This window comes from Marmota monax, unplaced genomic scaffold, assembly GCF_021218885.2.
Source record: "Marmota monax isolate L192 unplaced genomic scaffold, Marmota_monax_Labrador192_F-V1.1 WCK01_AAM20220418_F8-fsc00005, whole genome shotgun sequence".
Classification (NCBI taxonomy): Eukaryota; Metazoa; Chordata; class Mammalia; order Rodentia; family Sciuridae; genus Marmota; species Marmota monax.
The window spans coordinates 30,992,195-31,011,144 of NW_026692254.1; the positions used below are offsets into that span (position 1 = coordinate 30,992,195).

General features: G+C 35.6%; 1 protein-coding gene across 1 annotated transcript in view; it reads left to right on the forward strand.

The window, feature by feature from the left end:
• The window catches only part of Efl1 (elongation factor like GTPase 1), a 149,266-nt gene that overhangs the window by 109,808 nt on the left and 20,508 nt on the right, over positions 1 to 18,950 (forward strand). The window contains exons 17-18 of the mRNA XM_046438443.2: positions 4,348 to 4,495; positions 10,612 to 11,594. Of these exons, the coding sequence (XP_046294399.1) occupies positions 4,348 to 4,495; positions 10,612 to 11,594 (1,131 nt within the window). The remainder of the gene's footprint in view (positions 1 to 4,347; positions 4,496 to 10,611; positions 11,595 to 18,950) is intronic.

Consider the following 18,950-nt stretch of genomic DNA (forward strand, 5'->3'; position numbering starts at 1 on the left):
TTACCCTCTCCATGTAAAGTCCACTTCTTCTTTATAGTTTTGAATCCAATCCTAAGAAGCACATATAGTACAAGAAAGTTCAGTTTCTTTAAACAAGACTAATGAATATTTGACTAATGAATAATTTCAGCTATACTATTTTAATAGAAAGTTATAATTTTTAAAAGGCTATTTGATAGTTTTGTGCTACTCTGTGCTCTATTATCCAAGCCAGGGAAAAAGCCTAACCCCACAGGGGCAGCAGAAACAGCTTCTGTGCAGCTTTGCTGTGTGAGATGAGGGTCCTAGTAACAGGCTTATTTCCTGTCCCAGCGCGGACTCTCAGTAAGGTTAATTTTCCTTACTTTGTCCGGAAATGAGGTAGTCTAATAAGAGAATTACCTAGGATTATCCATCTGAAGGCCAAAGTGCATATTCTCATGTATTTCATTTATTTTTCCGAACTTTGTAAAAAATAAACTAACGAAGGGCCACACAATTGTCTTCATAATTTTAAAAGAAGTGTTGGTCCTCTCTCCTATCAAATATTGCTTTTGCTGGATTTACGAGCATATCTTGATTGTGTAACTGAAGTACCCAATTTACATATTTCATTGTTTGAATTTTGTACTCACCAACCTGTCTTCTTGGTGTGTCTATAATGTCAACATCTTAGTCTACATTAAGAATATCAGAAAACTTTTCTTAGTGCTATCCTCAACCCTCAGAGGATTTTTTATTTTCTGTTTTCTCTTTGCCCTAGAATCGTATATTCATCTTTACTTCAGGGCAATTGCTTCTTTTTCCATGATTTCCATGTCTAATGATTATTGAAATGTTACATCCTGTAGCAAGACTCCCTAATAATACTGCCCCTGAGGAGCCCTTGATGAAGCCATTGTTATTCAACTTGAATAGAACATGTATCCCCAGAGCCTTTCTTCTTTTTCATCATGAGAAACTAGGCGGACTAATCCAGGTCTTAGCATTTTACTCTTCTTTCAGGGAGAAGCACATTATAAGCATTTGTTTTTCTATTTTTCTTTTTCCCGAATTCTGGGCCATGATGGCCAGTCTGTGCTTCGTGCCCAGGGTCTACTCAGAACTCAATACAGAGAACCACCAGTGTTCCAAAGACATTATGATTTTTATCATTACCATTGATCCTTGATGTATGCCACACTCTATACTGAGGTTTTGTATCTCATTTAATCCTCTCAACAGCCCAATGCATTTAAGATGCTGTTTTTATCTTCATCCTCACATGAGCGAAACTGAGGCATAAAGAAGTTAATTAACTTGTCTAAGATCATACAGATATTAAATGGTGAAGTCCAGATTCAAACTCTACCTCAGAGACAATTCTGAATCTTTACCTTTAAGAGGAATTCAAGAAATCTTGTCTATCTAAGATCAGTGTCACTGGCTTCCAGAAATCTTTCACTCTTTATCCATAGCAGTTTTAAAGAGAGAGAGAGAACTTTATATACCTGTGTTTTATATAGGTACATAAGTTTTTGTGCTAGTGTTTCATGTAAATTATAAGACACAAGAAATAGAAATTATTTAAAAGTTGAAGTTAAAATGAAATAATCCTAATTTTATTTGTTTTTGTTGGATACATACTATATAAATATACATACCCATATGCATAGGGCGTATGTATCATTTATTTGTGATTGTGATGTGTAATCACATTAGTCATCTAATACTGGATAACACATTATTCCAAAATTTAGTGACCTGAAAGAACACCAATCATTCATTTTTTCATAGTTCTTTGGTCAGGAATTTGGAAACAGTTCAGTTTTGAGTCTCTCAAACGGTTGTAGTCACCTTGGGCTACAGCCATCTGAAGGTGTAACTATATTTCCAAGTCACTGCTGGCTAGGACCTCCTCTCCCCAGGGGCCCCCTTCACAGGACTGCTTTAGTGCCATAGTATAGCTTGGTGACTGGCTTTAGCCAGTAGTACAGAGTTCACCTTTGAATCCCATCATCACTGGCCCAGAATTCTGTTGGTCGTGCAAACCAGTCCTGAATCACTGTTGGAGAGAACTATATAGGATCCTGAATATCAGGAGGCCAGGGAAATTAGGGCCATCTTGAAGGCTGGTTACTATATTGCTTTATTTTTTGTAAAAATCTTGCCTTAGCATTCTGTGATACGGCTATTCAGAGGTCTGCTTCTAAGTTCCCTTTGTTAAAACATTGGTTTTAATGGTTATCATCACTGGAAAAGATACCTCACAAAGTTATAGTGTCCCAAGGGAAGAAATAGACCCTCAGCTGTTTTTACTAAATTGTGGTATTGTTTCAGAATGCCATTTACCATTTATACAAAGCTTCTGTTAAAATTTTCTACTTTTCCTAATGTCAGTAAGTAGGAGGGTTTGATTTTTATGTCTTTAATGAGCTATTCATTTGAAAATTTTTTTAAACAAGGTAGGAAAATCACCTTCCAAATATTTTTTAATATTTATTTTTAGTTATAACAATATCTTTATTTTTTTTATTTTTATGTGGTGCTGAGAATTGAACCCAGTGCCCCATGCATGGTAGACAAGGACTCTACCTCTGAGCCACAACCCCAACCCCACACCTTCCAAATTTTAAGAGGTTTACATATGAAGTGTTTGTTATTTTGTGTTACAGAATGACGATCAATGGAAACATATTCCAATATCTAATTTGAAAATGTGTCTCCTTGCTTCAAATATCATTAAAAATATATTTTTCACTCACTGTTAAACTATTATCTTTACCTTAAAGAGACAGGGGTTTGTGCATGTGCACTCACACATGTGCATTTGTATGTATGTATTGTGATTGACTGATAGCTGAAAGAAAGCTTAGCCTTAATTATTATTGTTGTTCCATTGTGCTTGGGTTATTAATATTGCCAGTGGTCTCTTTCTAGGAATCTTTTTAAGCCACGTTTCAGCTTCTTTGAAGGTTAAGCTAATATCTGTAAGTCTACTTAATTAAGCAAAAAAGGGCTAGGCTGTGGCAGAGCACTTGCCTAGCATGCATAAGACTCTGGGTTCAATCTCCAGCACCACCCCCCACCCCCCCCCCAAAAAAAAAAATTAAGCAAAGGAAAACTGCATTGTGCTTAAGAGGAACACACAAAGATGACTTTTTTGATCCTGTATACAGGATCCTTCAGGATGCATGCATCCCAGACATGGCTCATGTAATCTGACCTATGGAATGCTGGCTGCCATCTGTAGAGCCCGGACTCTGTAGCTGGCTAACTGGCTTCAGAACCAAGTTCTACCATTTGGTTGTTCTTGACTTTGAGCACAAATTTCTTATATTCGCACTTGTTTATTCACCTACAAAATGAAACTATTTAATCATACCTGCCTCATAGTTAATCATATTGGTAAAGTGCTTGCCAAGACATTGTTAGTGCTATAAAGTGTTAGTTATTATTAGAAGAACTTTATTTCAAAAATAAACAGGTATAGAAGTTCTAATATTCTCTTCCTGCCCCCAAATTAATAAAACTTTTGTGAGGCATATTGAAAACCACAATCTTACAGAAAGTTCTTAAGGTTTTACATGTTTCACACATTGAAAACCATGCATTGAAGAATTGCTAAGTATTTTGGTCAAATGTAGAATTGAAACAGTACTACATAAAAGTGCCCTCAAAGTCAAAGCAGCAGCAAGAGACTTCCTCTGGCCTACCTTGAATGAAGAGTAACAGCTACATATATGAAAAGGAGTGAGAAAGAAACTGAATTCAAGATGTATATCACAGTCCCCATCTGAAATCTCAGCTCCCTGAACTGTAGGGAAGCAGCAGTAGTACACCAAACACAGAAGCAGAAATGAGGGCAAGAGTTCCAGTAGTTCCTTAGTAAAATAGCCAGGTAGAATACTTAAAACCGACATTTCTGCCTAGTGGTTTCACAAGTAGTTATTTTTAATATGAAGCTCTGGTAAAGTTTCTTGAATGTATTAAATGCTTCTTTTGCTTATTTGTTTGTTTTATATGTACTATTTGAGAAAGTATTGTTACATTTCTAAGCGTATAATATGTACTTTTACAATAATATTTAGTTGAATTTACAAGCATAATAATAGTTTATATCTGCTGAGTATCTGAAGAAGTGGTATTGGTCAGTTTTGGAGTTTTAATGATAAGCTTGTGAGTATCTCATGTTAACTGTCTATATAAATAAATTAGTAGAAGGTAGTTTTTTTTTTTTTTTTCTCACATCACTGCAGTATTTAGAAGAAAAGTTAAATGTTCCTCTAAGAGTTTCATTATAATTTTCTTGTCAGTGACTGTGGCTATCACCTTTAGATGGCATTAATCCTTATATCATTTAATCAGTATTTCATTTTATTAACCTAGGTGAAATGCCTCAGCTTGTGAAAGGAATGAAGCTGCTAAACCAGGCTGATCCCTGTGTCCAGATTTTAATTCAGGAAACTGGAGAACACGTTTTAGTCACAGCGGGGGAGGTCCACCTTCAAAGATGCTTGGATGACTTAAAAGAAAGGTTAGATGAAAATGTTAGAGATGGAGAAATGAAATATTATGTAGCAGTCACTGCACTATGTAGAGTTCTGTTTATCTCACATAATCCTTAAAATCAGTCTTATAGTCGTGGTATGACAATAACTAATAATCATGATAGACTGAGGCAGCTCCTGTGTGGCATCATCCCTATGGGATTTTGTGGGCTCTCTTACCAGGGAATGTTGTCATGTCTATTCTTCAGTTTAAAATGGTGTTGTTGTAGGCTTTTTCTTGTTTTTAGTATTTTTATAGCCATAATTAGTACAAAATCAGAACGTAAATCTTTCCCTTTCACTTTTATCACCATTTTCTTGGATTTTCTAAGTGTTTTAATGTTCATTGGAGAATAATATTAATTAGGTAAATCAAAAGGCATTTTGTAGTTTAAATAATAACTTCTTAGAGGGTTTTAAGAAGCCTTTGAAATATTTTTTTGTTTGTGTCTTTGAACTAAATTATTTTTCCTTTTTTTATTCTACTCCAAATTAAAGTCCACATTAAATAACTTTTCATTTCTCAGGTTACTAACTCCTTTTTAAAAATCATGCTTTTTGGTTTTTAGAATTAGATTTTTAAGTAATTTCTCCACCCTTATGCCCAAAACTGATTGTTTTTAACAGAGTTACATATTTGTATCTTTTTTTTCATTTTTATTTCATGATTTTAACTGTGGATACTTTTTAATCTTGGGAGAGGAAAAGTAAGAGAAATTCATTTTCTAGAAATGTGCCCTGAACATGGTATTAAAATATTTTAAATAAATATAAAGGTCAAAAACCAATCTATGTAATCCTTCTAAAAAATATTCATATCCAAATACCTAAAAATACTTTAGAGTTACATTGAATGGGAACAATAAAAGCAATAACATTTCTACTTTTGTAAAAAGTATCTTCTGCTCTAACAAGACAACACCACACAAATTGTGAACTATTCCTTATGTGCTTTCCCTAAATTTTCAATTTCTGAAATTGCTGCCTCCCACCTGCCATCCCAAACAAAAGTTTCTTTTGCATTGTGGCTTCATATGATGAAAGAATGACCTCAAACTCAGTGTTACCTGTCAGAACTCAGAAAGGTAACCAAGGAGAGAGAAATATCCCTGTCCCACATACATGAGTGTCAGCAGAGAAGTCAGCTAGAGCAAGTGCAGGTAAGTGAGGGGATGATGGACAGACCCACGGGGCAAATGCAGGCTGTGTTTTATGTATATGACACAGGAAGTATTGTCTTTGAACTCTGGGAAAGCTGCATCAAGTGGTGTTGACATTGCATCCGTTAATATCCATTGTCATGTGGAAGTTGAAGGCACCTTAGTGATTGGGTACTAGATACTTTGTCCTGGACAAAGAAACATAAGAGAATGTCATTAGCTGTCTCATGCCAGTAAATTTAAAGGAAATGAACAAATTCCTAGAAAAATCTTACCAAGAAGAAATAGAAAATTATAGTCCTGTAACTATCAAAGGAATTAAAGTTTGAATAACATTAAATATTTCAGTCAATGTAAATTCATCAGATTAACAGGAAAAAAAATGAGTGAAATCACCTCATGCATGATCAAATCTTAGCATACCAAGAATAAAATAGAACTTGCTTAAACTAATACCAGTTGTCTTCAGAATAATCCTAGCAAACATATACTTACTTATGAGATTTTTGAAAGCTGTCCTTTGCAATCAGTAATAAGTAAAGGACCTACTATTACGGATTCTATTTAATAGTTTTCTGGAGGTTTGGGGCAGCATTAAAGAAAAGAATAAAAAATTTAAGATATTGAAAATTGAACAGGGAAAACTAAAACTGTCATTTGCAGATGATATGGATTAAAAATCCAAAAGAATTTATAGACATTATTAAGATTAGTAATAAATTTAACATGGTTGCAGAATTAAAGTTTAATATGAAAAATCTATTTTATTTCAATGTAGTAGATATATGCAGAAAATGAAAACTATTTTAATATTACCATTTATAGTCACAACAAAAATATCAAATATTTAGGAATAAAATTTACTCATTTATAAATCCTGTATGCAAAACACACACATATACATACACACAAAAGGAGTACATGCCATCTTCGTGGCTTGAAAAATTCAGCAATATAATGAAGTCCATCCTCCCCAAACTAATTATAGATTCAAAGCAATCCTGGTGGATTCCAGTGAGTTTATGTTTATGTATGTTTGTGGATTGTAAAATTTCAATGGAAATGCAAAGGGCCCAAAATAACCAAAACACCTTGAAAGTAGTAGAACAAGGTGGGAGCTCTTGGTGTACTGGAAATAAAGTCTCGTTTTAAAAGTTACAGTAATTAAGACTACATTAGATTGATACAAGAATAAACAAATAGATCAGTGGACTTTAATAGAGAATCCGGAACTGGGTGGCATTGCAGAACAATGAGAAAAGGACAGATTTTTCAATAAATGATGCTGGCAACTTGGATAAGCTTCTTTTTACAGCTTCCACACACGTTTTTAGGAATGGCTTACATACAGCAGTGTACTGTATAGAAAAAAATGAAACTTCATGCCATCCTCAGAAATTTATTTCAGGTCGATTATAAATTTAAATGTGAAAATCAAAACTTTGCCAGTGTCTACAAGATACTATGAAACAGTATCTTCAAGACCTCAGGGTAGGAAAAGCTTCTTAAATCCAATATTAAAAGACTAATTGTCAAGTAAAGATTTGATCATCAACAAACCCTATGAAGAGAAGAAGAAGACAAGCCAAAGGTCAGAGAAGACCTTTGTGATACCCATAACAAACTAAGGGACATGTGTCCTCGTAAAGAATTTCTAAAATAAAATTAGATAAGCTGCAAACCACTTGAAAATAGTTAAAAGAGTTGCGTAAGTACTTCAAGGAGATCTAATGGCTAATAAACATAAGAAAAGGTATTAGACTTATTCATAATAGATGAAATACAAATTAAAATCAAAGTGAGATGTATATGTATATTCACAGAGAGAGTGAAATTTTTAAGTCACATTATCAAGCAATGGCAAAGATGAGGAGCAATGAAAATTCACCTATGCTACTAGTGTGGGTGAGAGTTGATATAGTATGTTGGAATATGGTTTGGTATGATCTGCTAAAGTTGTATGGCTGGGCAGATCTCCCATATCTATTCTGTATATGCACACACAAAGCTGGGCAAATGCACGTCAATAAAAGTACTCATAGCAATAAGATTTTTAACAGCCAAAAGTTGGAAACAACTCAAATGATAAGTAAATAAATAAATAAATTATGCTATAGTCATACAATGGAATTTTATAGAATAATCTCAGAAAGAAGATTATAGCTGCATAAGAGATGAATCTCATGATATAATATTGACCCAAAAAAGATAATTACAAAAAATATTGATTTTTATTTGTGTAAAGTTCAGAAAGCAGTAGCTGTATCATATAGGAGTTTCATGTTTAGGTGATAAAAACAAGAAAAAGGGCAGAAGATACCAATAAAATTTAAGATAGTAGTGACCTTTATGGGATTAGGCAAAGGCACTGGGAGGGAGTGGTACTTCTGAGAACTAGATATGTTCTGTATTTTTTATATGGGTCATAGTTTACATGTATGTTCACTTTGAGACAAGTGATCATAGGTCAGTAGATTTTTGGTTTTTGGACCATTCTACATGGCTACTAAATTCTCAGTTATATTAGTAACATGTATAAAATTCTAGAATTTTTGTTTGTTTGTTTGTTTGTCATGGGACAGAGCCTGCCTTTTAGCTTCTTTTTACAGCTTCCACACAGATTTTTAGGAATGGTTTACGTACAGCAGTGGGAGACTGTGAATACCACCTGTCATCTCCAGACCAGAGAAACTGTCAGAGCCCTTAGCATCAGATCTCAAGGTATTAATGAGCAGGTAGGACAGGAAGCCACAGGAAGTTTTCATGATGGAGTCTGAATCTGCTTCACTTATTTTGAAGTGATGATAGGCTCTGCTTTGCTGGGATTTAAAGACCCTCTGCTCCTGAACCAGGCCCACACTTCGTGTGTTAATCATATAAGTGATTACTTTAGAAGACATCTTGGAACCTCAGAAATTTGAAGGACTTAAGTGGCTCTTAGTTTTTCTGACTTTATAATACAAGAGGACAATGTCATAGATATATTTTTCCCTCAAACTTTAAAGCTTTGCTGTTGGTTTTCTTGAATGTGCTTAGTATACGAATATATATTCTGTAAATAATGATAATTTTAAAACTTTCCCCTTTTCTAAGATTTCCAAGTTTTTTTTTTGTTGTTTTTTTTTTTAAGTCAAGAATAGGTATTGGGTGAATTCTGTTCCTGTTTCTATTCAGAATTCTGTTCCTGTTTCTATTCATCGATAAATCGTTACCTCAATGATAAAAAAAAAGAATAGGTATTGAATTTTATTGAATGCTAATTTGGCATTTTTCAAAGATGATTACATAAATTGTTTAATTTGACATTTTTAATGTGGTATTAAAGGATCTAGTAGGAATTAATTTTTATATATCTTATGATAAAAATTACTTTGTTGCAAATTTTTTGATATGCTGTTTAATTCAGTTTTTCAGTAGAGCACAATGGCTGAGTGTGGATTATGAAGTCAGAATTAGATTTGGATCCTAGCTTCTCCATTTACTAGCCAGTTGAAGAAGATGCCTCCTCTATCTTATGATTTTCCCCTTTACAAAATAAGAATTCACCTTGTGAATTCTGCAGCAATATCTGTAGCATTGAAATGAGTTAATCCTTGAAAGTGAAAAAAACTTAGTGGCCAAATCTTTCTATTGGAAATAACCCTTTTTTCACATTTTTATTTTCTTTCATTTGTTGTTGTCTAATTCAGGTTCTATGTTCTGAAATAAATTTGGATATCATTATTTCAGAAAACCATCCATTTATTGAGTTTTCAGACTTATTCAAAGACATAAAATCGAATATATTAGGTACCTACCCCACAACTACAAAATATGAAGGCAGAAAGAAATCTAGAATCAAATGTAAGCATGTCAGAAATTCTCAATGTTAAGTTTCCTTATTGAATAATATTTCCCAGGGAAAAGTAGTTCTCCAGAATCCTAGAAGCCCATATTAATGTATATGTGTACATGCATACACATACATTTATACATGTTTCCACCCACATTTCTAATAGCAGATGTACCCAGACCAAAACTTTAGTGTATTAACTGGCAGAAGTAAGAGAAAAAGACTTCTGGTTTTCATTGTAATCAGAATCAAACCATGTCAGTTTCTAGACTCTGTCTTGTGTGGATTTATAATTCACTTGAAAAAAAAAAAAAAGCCAGCATGAAACTAAACTTGACATCATGTGAGGAAAAAGACTTTTTGAACTTGGTGCTATTGTGAGGCTCAAGACCCGTGCTATACAAAGCTATTTAAAATAAAATTGAAGTCATAAAATTTAATTTCCAGTTCTTCAGTCACACTAACCATGTTTCACATGCTTAGTACCTATGTGTGACTATTTAAATAAAGCATTCCTTTCCTAAGTTTTACTAGTCACATCTGAAGTATTCAGAAATCACAATGAAGATAGAAAATTTTCACCATTGCTGATCATTTGGAAAGTCTTGCTCTTGACATATTCCTGTGTCATGCTGGCCTTACTCTGAGCCTAATTATCAAAGCAAAATCTGTCATAAGGATTTGACTAGTGATCCTGAAAGTCTCTGATTCTCTTTCTTTAGAGCTATAATCATTGGGCTTTTATTCTTCTGACTCTCAGATTGGCAGATTTTGTTTTAAAGACTTTATATGGTCAAATGCTATTAAAACATATATTTTCCACTCAAACATACCTATCTAAATAGATGATTTATTTTTCTCAAGAATGAACAAAGCAGTGAAATTCCATTACAAGTGAAGAACTCCCTTGAAGGTATGTTCCCATTAGAGGGGTAGTCTTTTCAATCTGACATGAAAGTGGTTTTTGAATTGTGATATAATGTAAATTACAGATCCTGTGCAGTAAAATAAATTTTATGTTTCTGTTTTGTTTGCACAATTTTCATTGCATAATATGAAGCTTTGATGCCATTTTGATTATAAACTTATGTTATCTCTCTTGAATTTGTAGGTTTGCAAAGATTCATATCAGTGTATCAGAACCCATTATTCCATTCAGAGAAACAATCACAAAACCCCCTAAAGTTGACATGGTCAATGAAGAAATAGGCAAACAACAAAAAGTTGCAGTCATACACCAAACAAAAGAAGATCAAAGCAAAATCCCTGAAGGAATCCAAGTTGACTCTGATGGGTTAATCACTATGACAACTCCCAATAAACTTGCCACCCTCAGTGTTCGAGCTGTGCCCCTTCCAGAAGAAGTCACTCAGATTCTGGAAGAAAATAGTGATTTGATTCGTTCCATGGAGCTGTTGACATCCTCTTTGAATGAGGGCAAAAATACTCAGATGATTCATCAGAAGACCCAAGAGAAAATTTGGGAATTCAAAGGAAAACTAGAGCAACATTTAACAGGGAGAAAATGGAGGAATACTGTTGATCAAATCTGGTCATTTGGCCCAAGAAAATGTGGGCCTAACATACTAGTTAATAAAAGTGAAGATTTTCAGAACTCTGTATGGATAGGCCCAACTGGCAGATCTTCAAAAGAAGCCAGTAGATACCGAGATTTGGGCAATAGCATTGTGAGTGGTTTTCAGTTAGCAACCCTCTCTGGCCCCATGTGTGAGGAGCCCCTCATGGGTGTCTGTTTTGTTCTGGAAAAATGGGACCTAAGTAAATTTGAGGAACAAGGAGCAAGTGATAAGCAAAATCAAGAACAAATTGATCTGCTAGGAGAGAGACAGGAAGAAGATAAGATTCATCCTATTGGAGAGGAAAACCAAGAGGTACAAGGTGTCTGCTTAGAGCCTTTTGAGAAGAGGACTTCCCCGAAAGGAGACTCTTCAATCACTGACTGCTATGGACCTTTCTCAGGACAGCTAATTGCCACCATGAAAGAAGCATGTCGATACTCACTGCAAGTGAAACCTCAGCGCTTGATGGCAGCTATGTACACATGCGACATCATGGCCACCAGTGATGTTCTTGGTAAGAAAGGAAAGGGAAAGACCATGAGAGATTCCCTGATCAACAGTGAAATCCTCTAGATCCTAAGTTCTAAAGGAATTTAGAAGCTAGATAATCTTCTAATTTACTAAGAAATTGAGATTTTTGAAAGCCAGGGGTCTTAAGTATTAAAATCTTGAGGGAGGGGAATATGTGACTATTAAGATCTTTTCATTTGCTACAAATAGGATCTTTTGTTCCCTTTAATAATGAAAGGTCTGGTAAATGAGGATTAAACTGCTCTTACATGCAGCATTTTTTTTCAAGTGAACAAACATATCAATATGGGTAACCAAAGTCATTCTGAAAAGAATCAAAGAAAAATGGCAACATTCTTCTCCTCATAACACTAAAGGGCTGTTGTGAATACTGGGTCCTTTCTGAAAAAGAAAATCATTCGATTTTTTTTTTCTTTTTTATTATTTCACTGCGAATCATTATGTCAAACCCATTTCTGATTTTTGGGATAAGCTGCCTTAGGGATCTCAGAAGAACAGTTCCTGGGATACAGTAGATCTTTTTCTCTGGAGATCATGAACTGTTTCAGTGGTGAAGAGAAAAGAAAGGAAGGTGAGAGAATGGACCAAATTACTAGTTTTCCTCTAGCTCTTGGTCCTTTGAGTCAGTGCATGGTTAATTTCTTTTTAGCAAGCTTTTTTTGCCGATTAATTTCTGAAAACAGAAATCTAAGCACTGCCCACCCCCCGCCAAAAAAAAAGAAATTTAGGCTTGCATCAAAGTAAGATTCCTATGAGACAAAATGAGCATCCATAGGAGCACTTTAGAAGCAGTTGGGTTAAACAAGACACATAGATTGAGTAACTGCAAGACTACTTAAGGCAAATGAATCATGTCTCCAAATATGATGTACAATACAATATTTCACAACCCAATTTGAGTACAACATACCTATCAGCTTCTCATGGAATCCATAAATTAGTTTGAGGAACACCTATCTTGGCTATTCCCAGACGTTATTTTACATTTTAATTAAGGGCATTTTTAAGAAAGCAGAAATAGAGTTAAAATCAAGGAATCCTGATTCCTTCAAATTCTTAAAGAAGGGTTTTTCTCCAGTCTTTCTGACCCTGGCAGATGCCATACCACCCTATTTGAGTGACTAGAGGATGTCTTTCCTATATTGAGCATTAAGTGTATCTCCTACTAGTTTCTAACCAGGGTATAGTTTGTCTCTATTCTACTCTCTTCTTCATTTTAAGGGAGTTGATTTTTTCCTTTACATCCAGGAGAAAACTCAAGATTCTTCAGCTGTTTTCATGACTTGTGAACCTTTTCACCATTCCAGTTGCTGTCCTTTACATATGCTTTATTTGATCAATATCCCTCTTAAGAAAGAAGCCACCTTATAGATAATACAGTCAGTACAGAACAGACACACTGTTACCTCCCACATAAGAGTTTAGCAATTGCATCATAAGTTCAGATAGCCCCATTTCTATTGTTAAAGCTGTTATATCTTCCTCCTCTATTCCCCAAAAAGCAGAATCCAAATTTTGTGGATTGCCTAAGCTATAGAAATTATAGTCTCATAAACTTCTGTATATATGTACCAGTAATCTGAGTCTATACAATTTTTCTTAGATTACATATATAATAAACAAAAACAATAGTAAAGGAAAAAATTAATGATAGGAAATATTTTATTTTTTATTTTATTTTTTTTTAATTTTTTATTGTTGGCTGTTCAAAACATTACATAGTTCTTGATATATCATATTTCACAATTTGATTCAAGTGGGTTATGAGCTCCCATTTTTACCCCATATACAGATTGCAGAATCACATCAGTTACACATCCATTGATTTACATATTGCCATACTAGTGTCTGTTGTATTCTGCTGCCTTTCCTATCCTCTACTATCCCCCCTCCCCTCCCCTCCCCTCCCCTCCCCTCCCCTCCCCTCTTCTCTCTCTGCTCCCTCTACTGACATTCGTTTGTCCCCCTTATATTATTTTTCCCCTTCCCCTCACTTCCTCTTGTATGTACTTTTGTATAACTCTGAGGGTCTCCTTCCATTTCCATGCATTTTCCCTTCTCTCTCCCTTTCCCTCCCACCTCTCATCCCTGTTTAATGTTAATCTTCTTCTCATGCTCTTCGACCCTACTCTGTTCTTAGTGACTCTCCTTATATCAAAGAAGACATTTGGCATTTGTTTTTTAGGGATTGGCTAGCTTCACTTAGCATAATCTGCTCTAATGCCATCCATTTCCCTGTAAATTCTATGATTTTGTCATTTTTTAATGCAGAGTAATACTCCATTGTGTATAAATGCCACATTTTTTTTATCCATTCATCCATTGAAGGGCATCTAGGTTGGTTCCACAGTCTAGCTATTGTGAATTGTGCTGCTATGAACATTGATGTAGCAGTGTCCCTGTAGCATGCTCTTTTTAGGTCTTTAGGGAATAGACCGAGAAGGGGAATAGCTGGGTCAAATGGTGGCTCCATTCCCAGCTTTCCAAGAAATCTCCATACTGCTTTCCAAATTGGCTGCACCAATCTGCAGTCCCACCAGCAATGTACAAGTGTACCCTTTTCCCCACATCCTCGCCAGCACTTGTTGTTGTTTGACTTCATAATGGCTGCCAATCTAACTGGAGTGAGATGGTATCTTAGGGTGGTTTTGATTTGCATTTCTCTGACTGCTAGAGATGGTGAGCATTTTTTCATGTACTTGTTGATTGATTGTATGTCCTCCTCTGAGAAGTGTCTGTTCAGGTCCTTGGCCCATTTGTTGATTGGGTTGTTTGTTCTCTTATGTCTAATTTTTTGAGTTCTTTGTATACTCTGGATATTAGGGCTCTATCTGAAGTGTGAGGAGTAAAGATTTGTTCCCAGGATGTAGGCTCTCTATTTACCTCTCTTATTGTATCTTTTGCTGAGAAAAAACTTTTTAGTTTGAGTAAGTCCCATTTGTTGATTCTAGTTATTAACTTTTGTGCTATGGGTGTCCTATTGAGGAATTTGGAGCCCGACCCCACCGACTGTAGATCGTAGCCAACTTTTTCTTCTATCAGACGGCGTGTCTCTGATTTGATATCAAGCTCCTTGATCCATTTTGAATTCACTTTTGTGCATGGCGAGAGAAAGGGATTCAGTTTCATTTTGTTGCATATGGATTTCCAGTTTTCCCAGCACCATTTGTTGAAGATGCTATCCTTCCTCCATTGCATGCTTTTAGCCCCTTTATCAAATATAAGGTGGTTGTAGTTTTGTGGATTGGTTTCTGTGTCCTCTATTCTGTACCATTGGTCCACCCGCCTGTTTTGGTACCAGTACCATGCTGTTTTTGTTACTATTGCTCTGTAGTATAGTTTGAAGTCTGGTATCGCTATACCGCCTGATTCACACTTCCTGCTTAGCATTGTTTTTGCTATTCTGGGTCTTTTGTTTTTCCATATGAATTTCATGATTGCTTTCTCTATTTCTACCAGAAATGCCGTTGGGATTTTGATTGGCATTGCATTAAACCTATAGAGAACTTTTGGTAATATCGCCATTTTGATGATGTTAGTTCTGCCTATCCATGAACAGGGTATATTTTTCCATCTTCTAAGATCTTCTTCTATTTCTCTCTTTAGGGTTCTGTAGTTTTCATTGTATAAGTCTTTCACCTCTTTTGTTAGGTTGATTCCCAAGTATTTTATTTTTTTTGAAGATATTGTGAATGGAGTGGTTGTCCTCATTTCCATTTCAGAGGATTTGTCGCTGATATACAGGAATGCCTTTGATTTATGCGTGTTGATTTTATATCCTGCCACTTTGCTGAATTCATTTATTAGCTCTAATAGTTTCTTTGTAGACCCTTTTGGGTCTGCTAGGTATAGAATCATGTCATCTGCGAATAGTGATAATTTCAGTTCTTCTTTTCCTATTTTGATGCCTTTAATTTCTTTCGTCTGTCTAATTGCTCTGGCCAGTGTTTCGAGAACTATGTTGAACAGAAGTGGTGAGAGAGGGCATCCCTGTCTTGTTCCAGATTTTAGAGGGAATGCCTTCAATTTTTCTCCATTCAGAATGATGCTAGCCTGAGGCTTAGCATAGATTGCTTTTACAATATTGAGGTATGTTCCTGTTATCCCTAGTTTTTCTAGAGTTTTGAACATAAAGGGATGCTGTACTTTGTCAAATGCTTTTTCCGCATCTATCGAGATGATCATATGATTCTTATTTTTAAGTCTATTGATGTGGTGAATAACATTTATTGATTTCCGTATATTGAACCAGCCTTGCATCCCAGGGATGAATCCTACTTGATCATGGTGCACAATTTTTTTGATAAGTTTTTGTATCCGAGTGGCCAGAATTTTATTGAGGATTTTTGCATCTAGGTTCATTAGAGATATTGGTCTGTAGTTTTCTTTCTTTGAAGTGTCTTTGTCTGGTTTAGGTATCAGGGTGATGTTGGCCTCGTAGAATGAATTTGGAAGTTCTCCCTCTTTTTCTATTTCCCGAAGTAGCTTGAAAAGTATTGGTATTAGTTCCTCTTTAAAGGTTTTGTAAAACTCTGCTGTATACCCATCCGGTCCTGGGCTTTTCTTAGTTGGTAGTCTTTTGATGGTTTCTTCTATTTCCTCAATTGATGTTGGTCTGTTTAGGTTGTCTATATCCTCCTGACTCAATCTGGGCAGATCATATGACTTAAGAAATTTATCTATGCCTTCACTATCTTCTAATTTATTGGAGTATAAGGATTCAAAATAATTTTTGATTATCTTCTGTATTTCTGAAGTGTCTGTTGTGATATTGCCTCTTTCATCCCGTATGTTAGTAATTTGAGTTCTCTCTCTTCTTCTCTTCGCTAGCATGGCTAAGGGTCTGTCGATTTTGTTTATTTTTTCAAAGAACCAACTTTTAGTTTTGTCAATTTTTTCAATTGTTTCTTTTGTTTCGATTTCATTAATTTCAGCTCTGATTTTAATTATTTCTTGCCTTCTACTTCTCTTGCTGTTGTTTTGCTCTTCTTTTTCTAGGATTTTGAGATGAAGTATGAGATCATTTATTTGTTGGTTTTTTCTTTTTTTAAGGAATGAACTCCAAGCAATGAATTTTCCTCTTAGAACTGCTTTCAATGTGTCCCATAGATTCCGATATGTTGTGTCTGTGTTTTCATTAATCTCTAAGAATTTTTTAATTTCTTCCTTGATGTCTTCTATAACCCATTGATCATTCAGTAACCTATTGTTCATTCTCCAAGTGATGTATTCTTTTCCCTTCCTTCTTTTATCGTTGATTTTCAGTTCCATTCCATTATGATCAGATAGGATGCATGGTATTATCTCTACTCCTTTATATTGTCTAAGAGTTTCCCTGTGACATAATATATGATCTATTTTTGAGAAGGATCCATGTGCTGCTGAGAAAAAAGTGTAACTGCTTGATGTTGGGTGGTATATTCTATATATGTCAATTAAGTCTAGGTTATTAATTGTGTTATTGAGTTCTATAGTTTCCTTATTCAACTTTTGTTTGGAAGATCTGTCCAGTGGTGATAGAGGTGTGTTGAAGTCTCCCATGATTATTGTATGGTGGTCTATTAGACTCTTGAACTTGAGAAGAGTTTGTTTGATGAACATAGCTGCACCATTGTTTGGGGCATATATATTTATGATTGTTATGTCTTGTTGGTGTATGGTTCCCTTGAGCAGTATGTAGTGTCCCTCTTTATCCCTTTTGATTAACTTTGGCTTGAAATCTATTTTATTTGATATGAGTATGGATACTCCTGCTTGTTTCCGAAGTCCATATGAGTGATATGATTTTTCCCAACCTTTCACCTTCAGCCTATGTATGTCTTTTCCTATCAAATGCGTCTCCTGTAGGCAGCATATTGTTGGGTCTTGTTTTGTGATCCATTCTACTAGCCTGTGTCTCTTGATTGGTGAGTTTAAGCCATTAACATTTAGGGTTATTATTGAGATATGGGTTGTTCTTCCAGCCATATTTGTTTATTTATGTTACTAAACATGGTTTGTTTTCCTCTTTGATTATTTTCCCCCCTTTAGTGTCCTACCTCCCACTGTTGGTTTTCATTGTTATTTTCCATTTCCTCTTCCTGTAATGTTTTGCCAAGGATGTTTTGAAGAGATGGTTTTCTAGCTGCAAATTCTTTTAACTTTTGTTTATCGTGGAAGGTTTTAATTTCATCTTCCATCCTGAAGCTTAATTTCGCTGGAAACACAATTCTTGGTTGGAACCCATTTTCTTTCAGTGTTTGAAATATGTTATTCCAGGATCTTCTAGCTTTCAGAGTCTGTGTTGAAAGATCAGCTGTTATCCTGATTGGCTTACCCCTAAATGTGATCTGCTTCCTCTCTCTTGTAGCTTTTAAAATTCTCTCCTTATTCTGTATGTTGGGCATCTTCATTATAATGTGTCTAGGTGTGGGTCTCTTATGATTTTGCACATTCGGCGTCCTATAGGCTTCTAGGATTTGGGGTTCTGTCTCATTCTTCAAGTCTGGGAAGTTTTCTCGTATTATTTCATTGAATAGATTGCTCATTCCTTTGGTTTGAAACTCTGTCCCTTCCTGTATCCCAATGACTCTTAAATTTGGTCTCTTGATGTTATCCCATATTTCTTGGATGTTCTGCTCATGGTTTCTTAACAGTCTTGCTGAGCTGTCTATGTTCTTTTCAAGTTGAAATACTTTATCTTCATTGTCTGATGTTGTGTCTTCTAAGTGTTCTACTCTGCTGGTAGTATTCTCAATTGAGTTTTTAAGTTGGCTTATTGCTTCCTGCATTTCTAGGATTTCTGTTTGTTTGTTTTTTATAACCTCTATTTCCCTGTATAGTTGATCTTTTGCTTCTTGGATTTGTTTATGTAATTCATTGTTGAAGTGATCTTTCATTGTCTGATTTTGCTGTCTGATGTCTTCCTTGAGACTCCAGATCATCTGAATCATGTATATCCTGAATTCTTTATCTGACATTCCATCTGCTGCAGCTATTACCTCTTCTAACGTTGAGTTGACCTGCAATGCTTGTGGTCCTTTCTTTCCTTGTCTCTTCATACTGTTCGCGTTCCTTTCTACTTGGTGAAACTGTTGTGCTATTGAATTTTCCCCCTATATATTTATATTGGTCTTGTATAGTTGCAAAGTCTCCCTCGCAGGCGCGGGCGGCGGCTCTGTCCCTCTGCGGGCCGCTAGGCTTGTTCTGTCGGTGGTCGCAGTTCTGTCTACTTTGCAGGCGCAGGCAGCGGCACTGCCCCTCTGCAGGCCTCTGGGGCTGTACTGCCAGTGGGTCGCAGGTCCGCCTACCTTGCAGGCGCGGCGGGGGGGGGCGGCTCTACCCTTCCTCAGGCCACTGG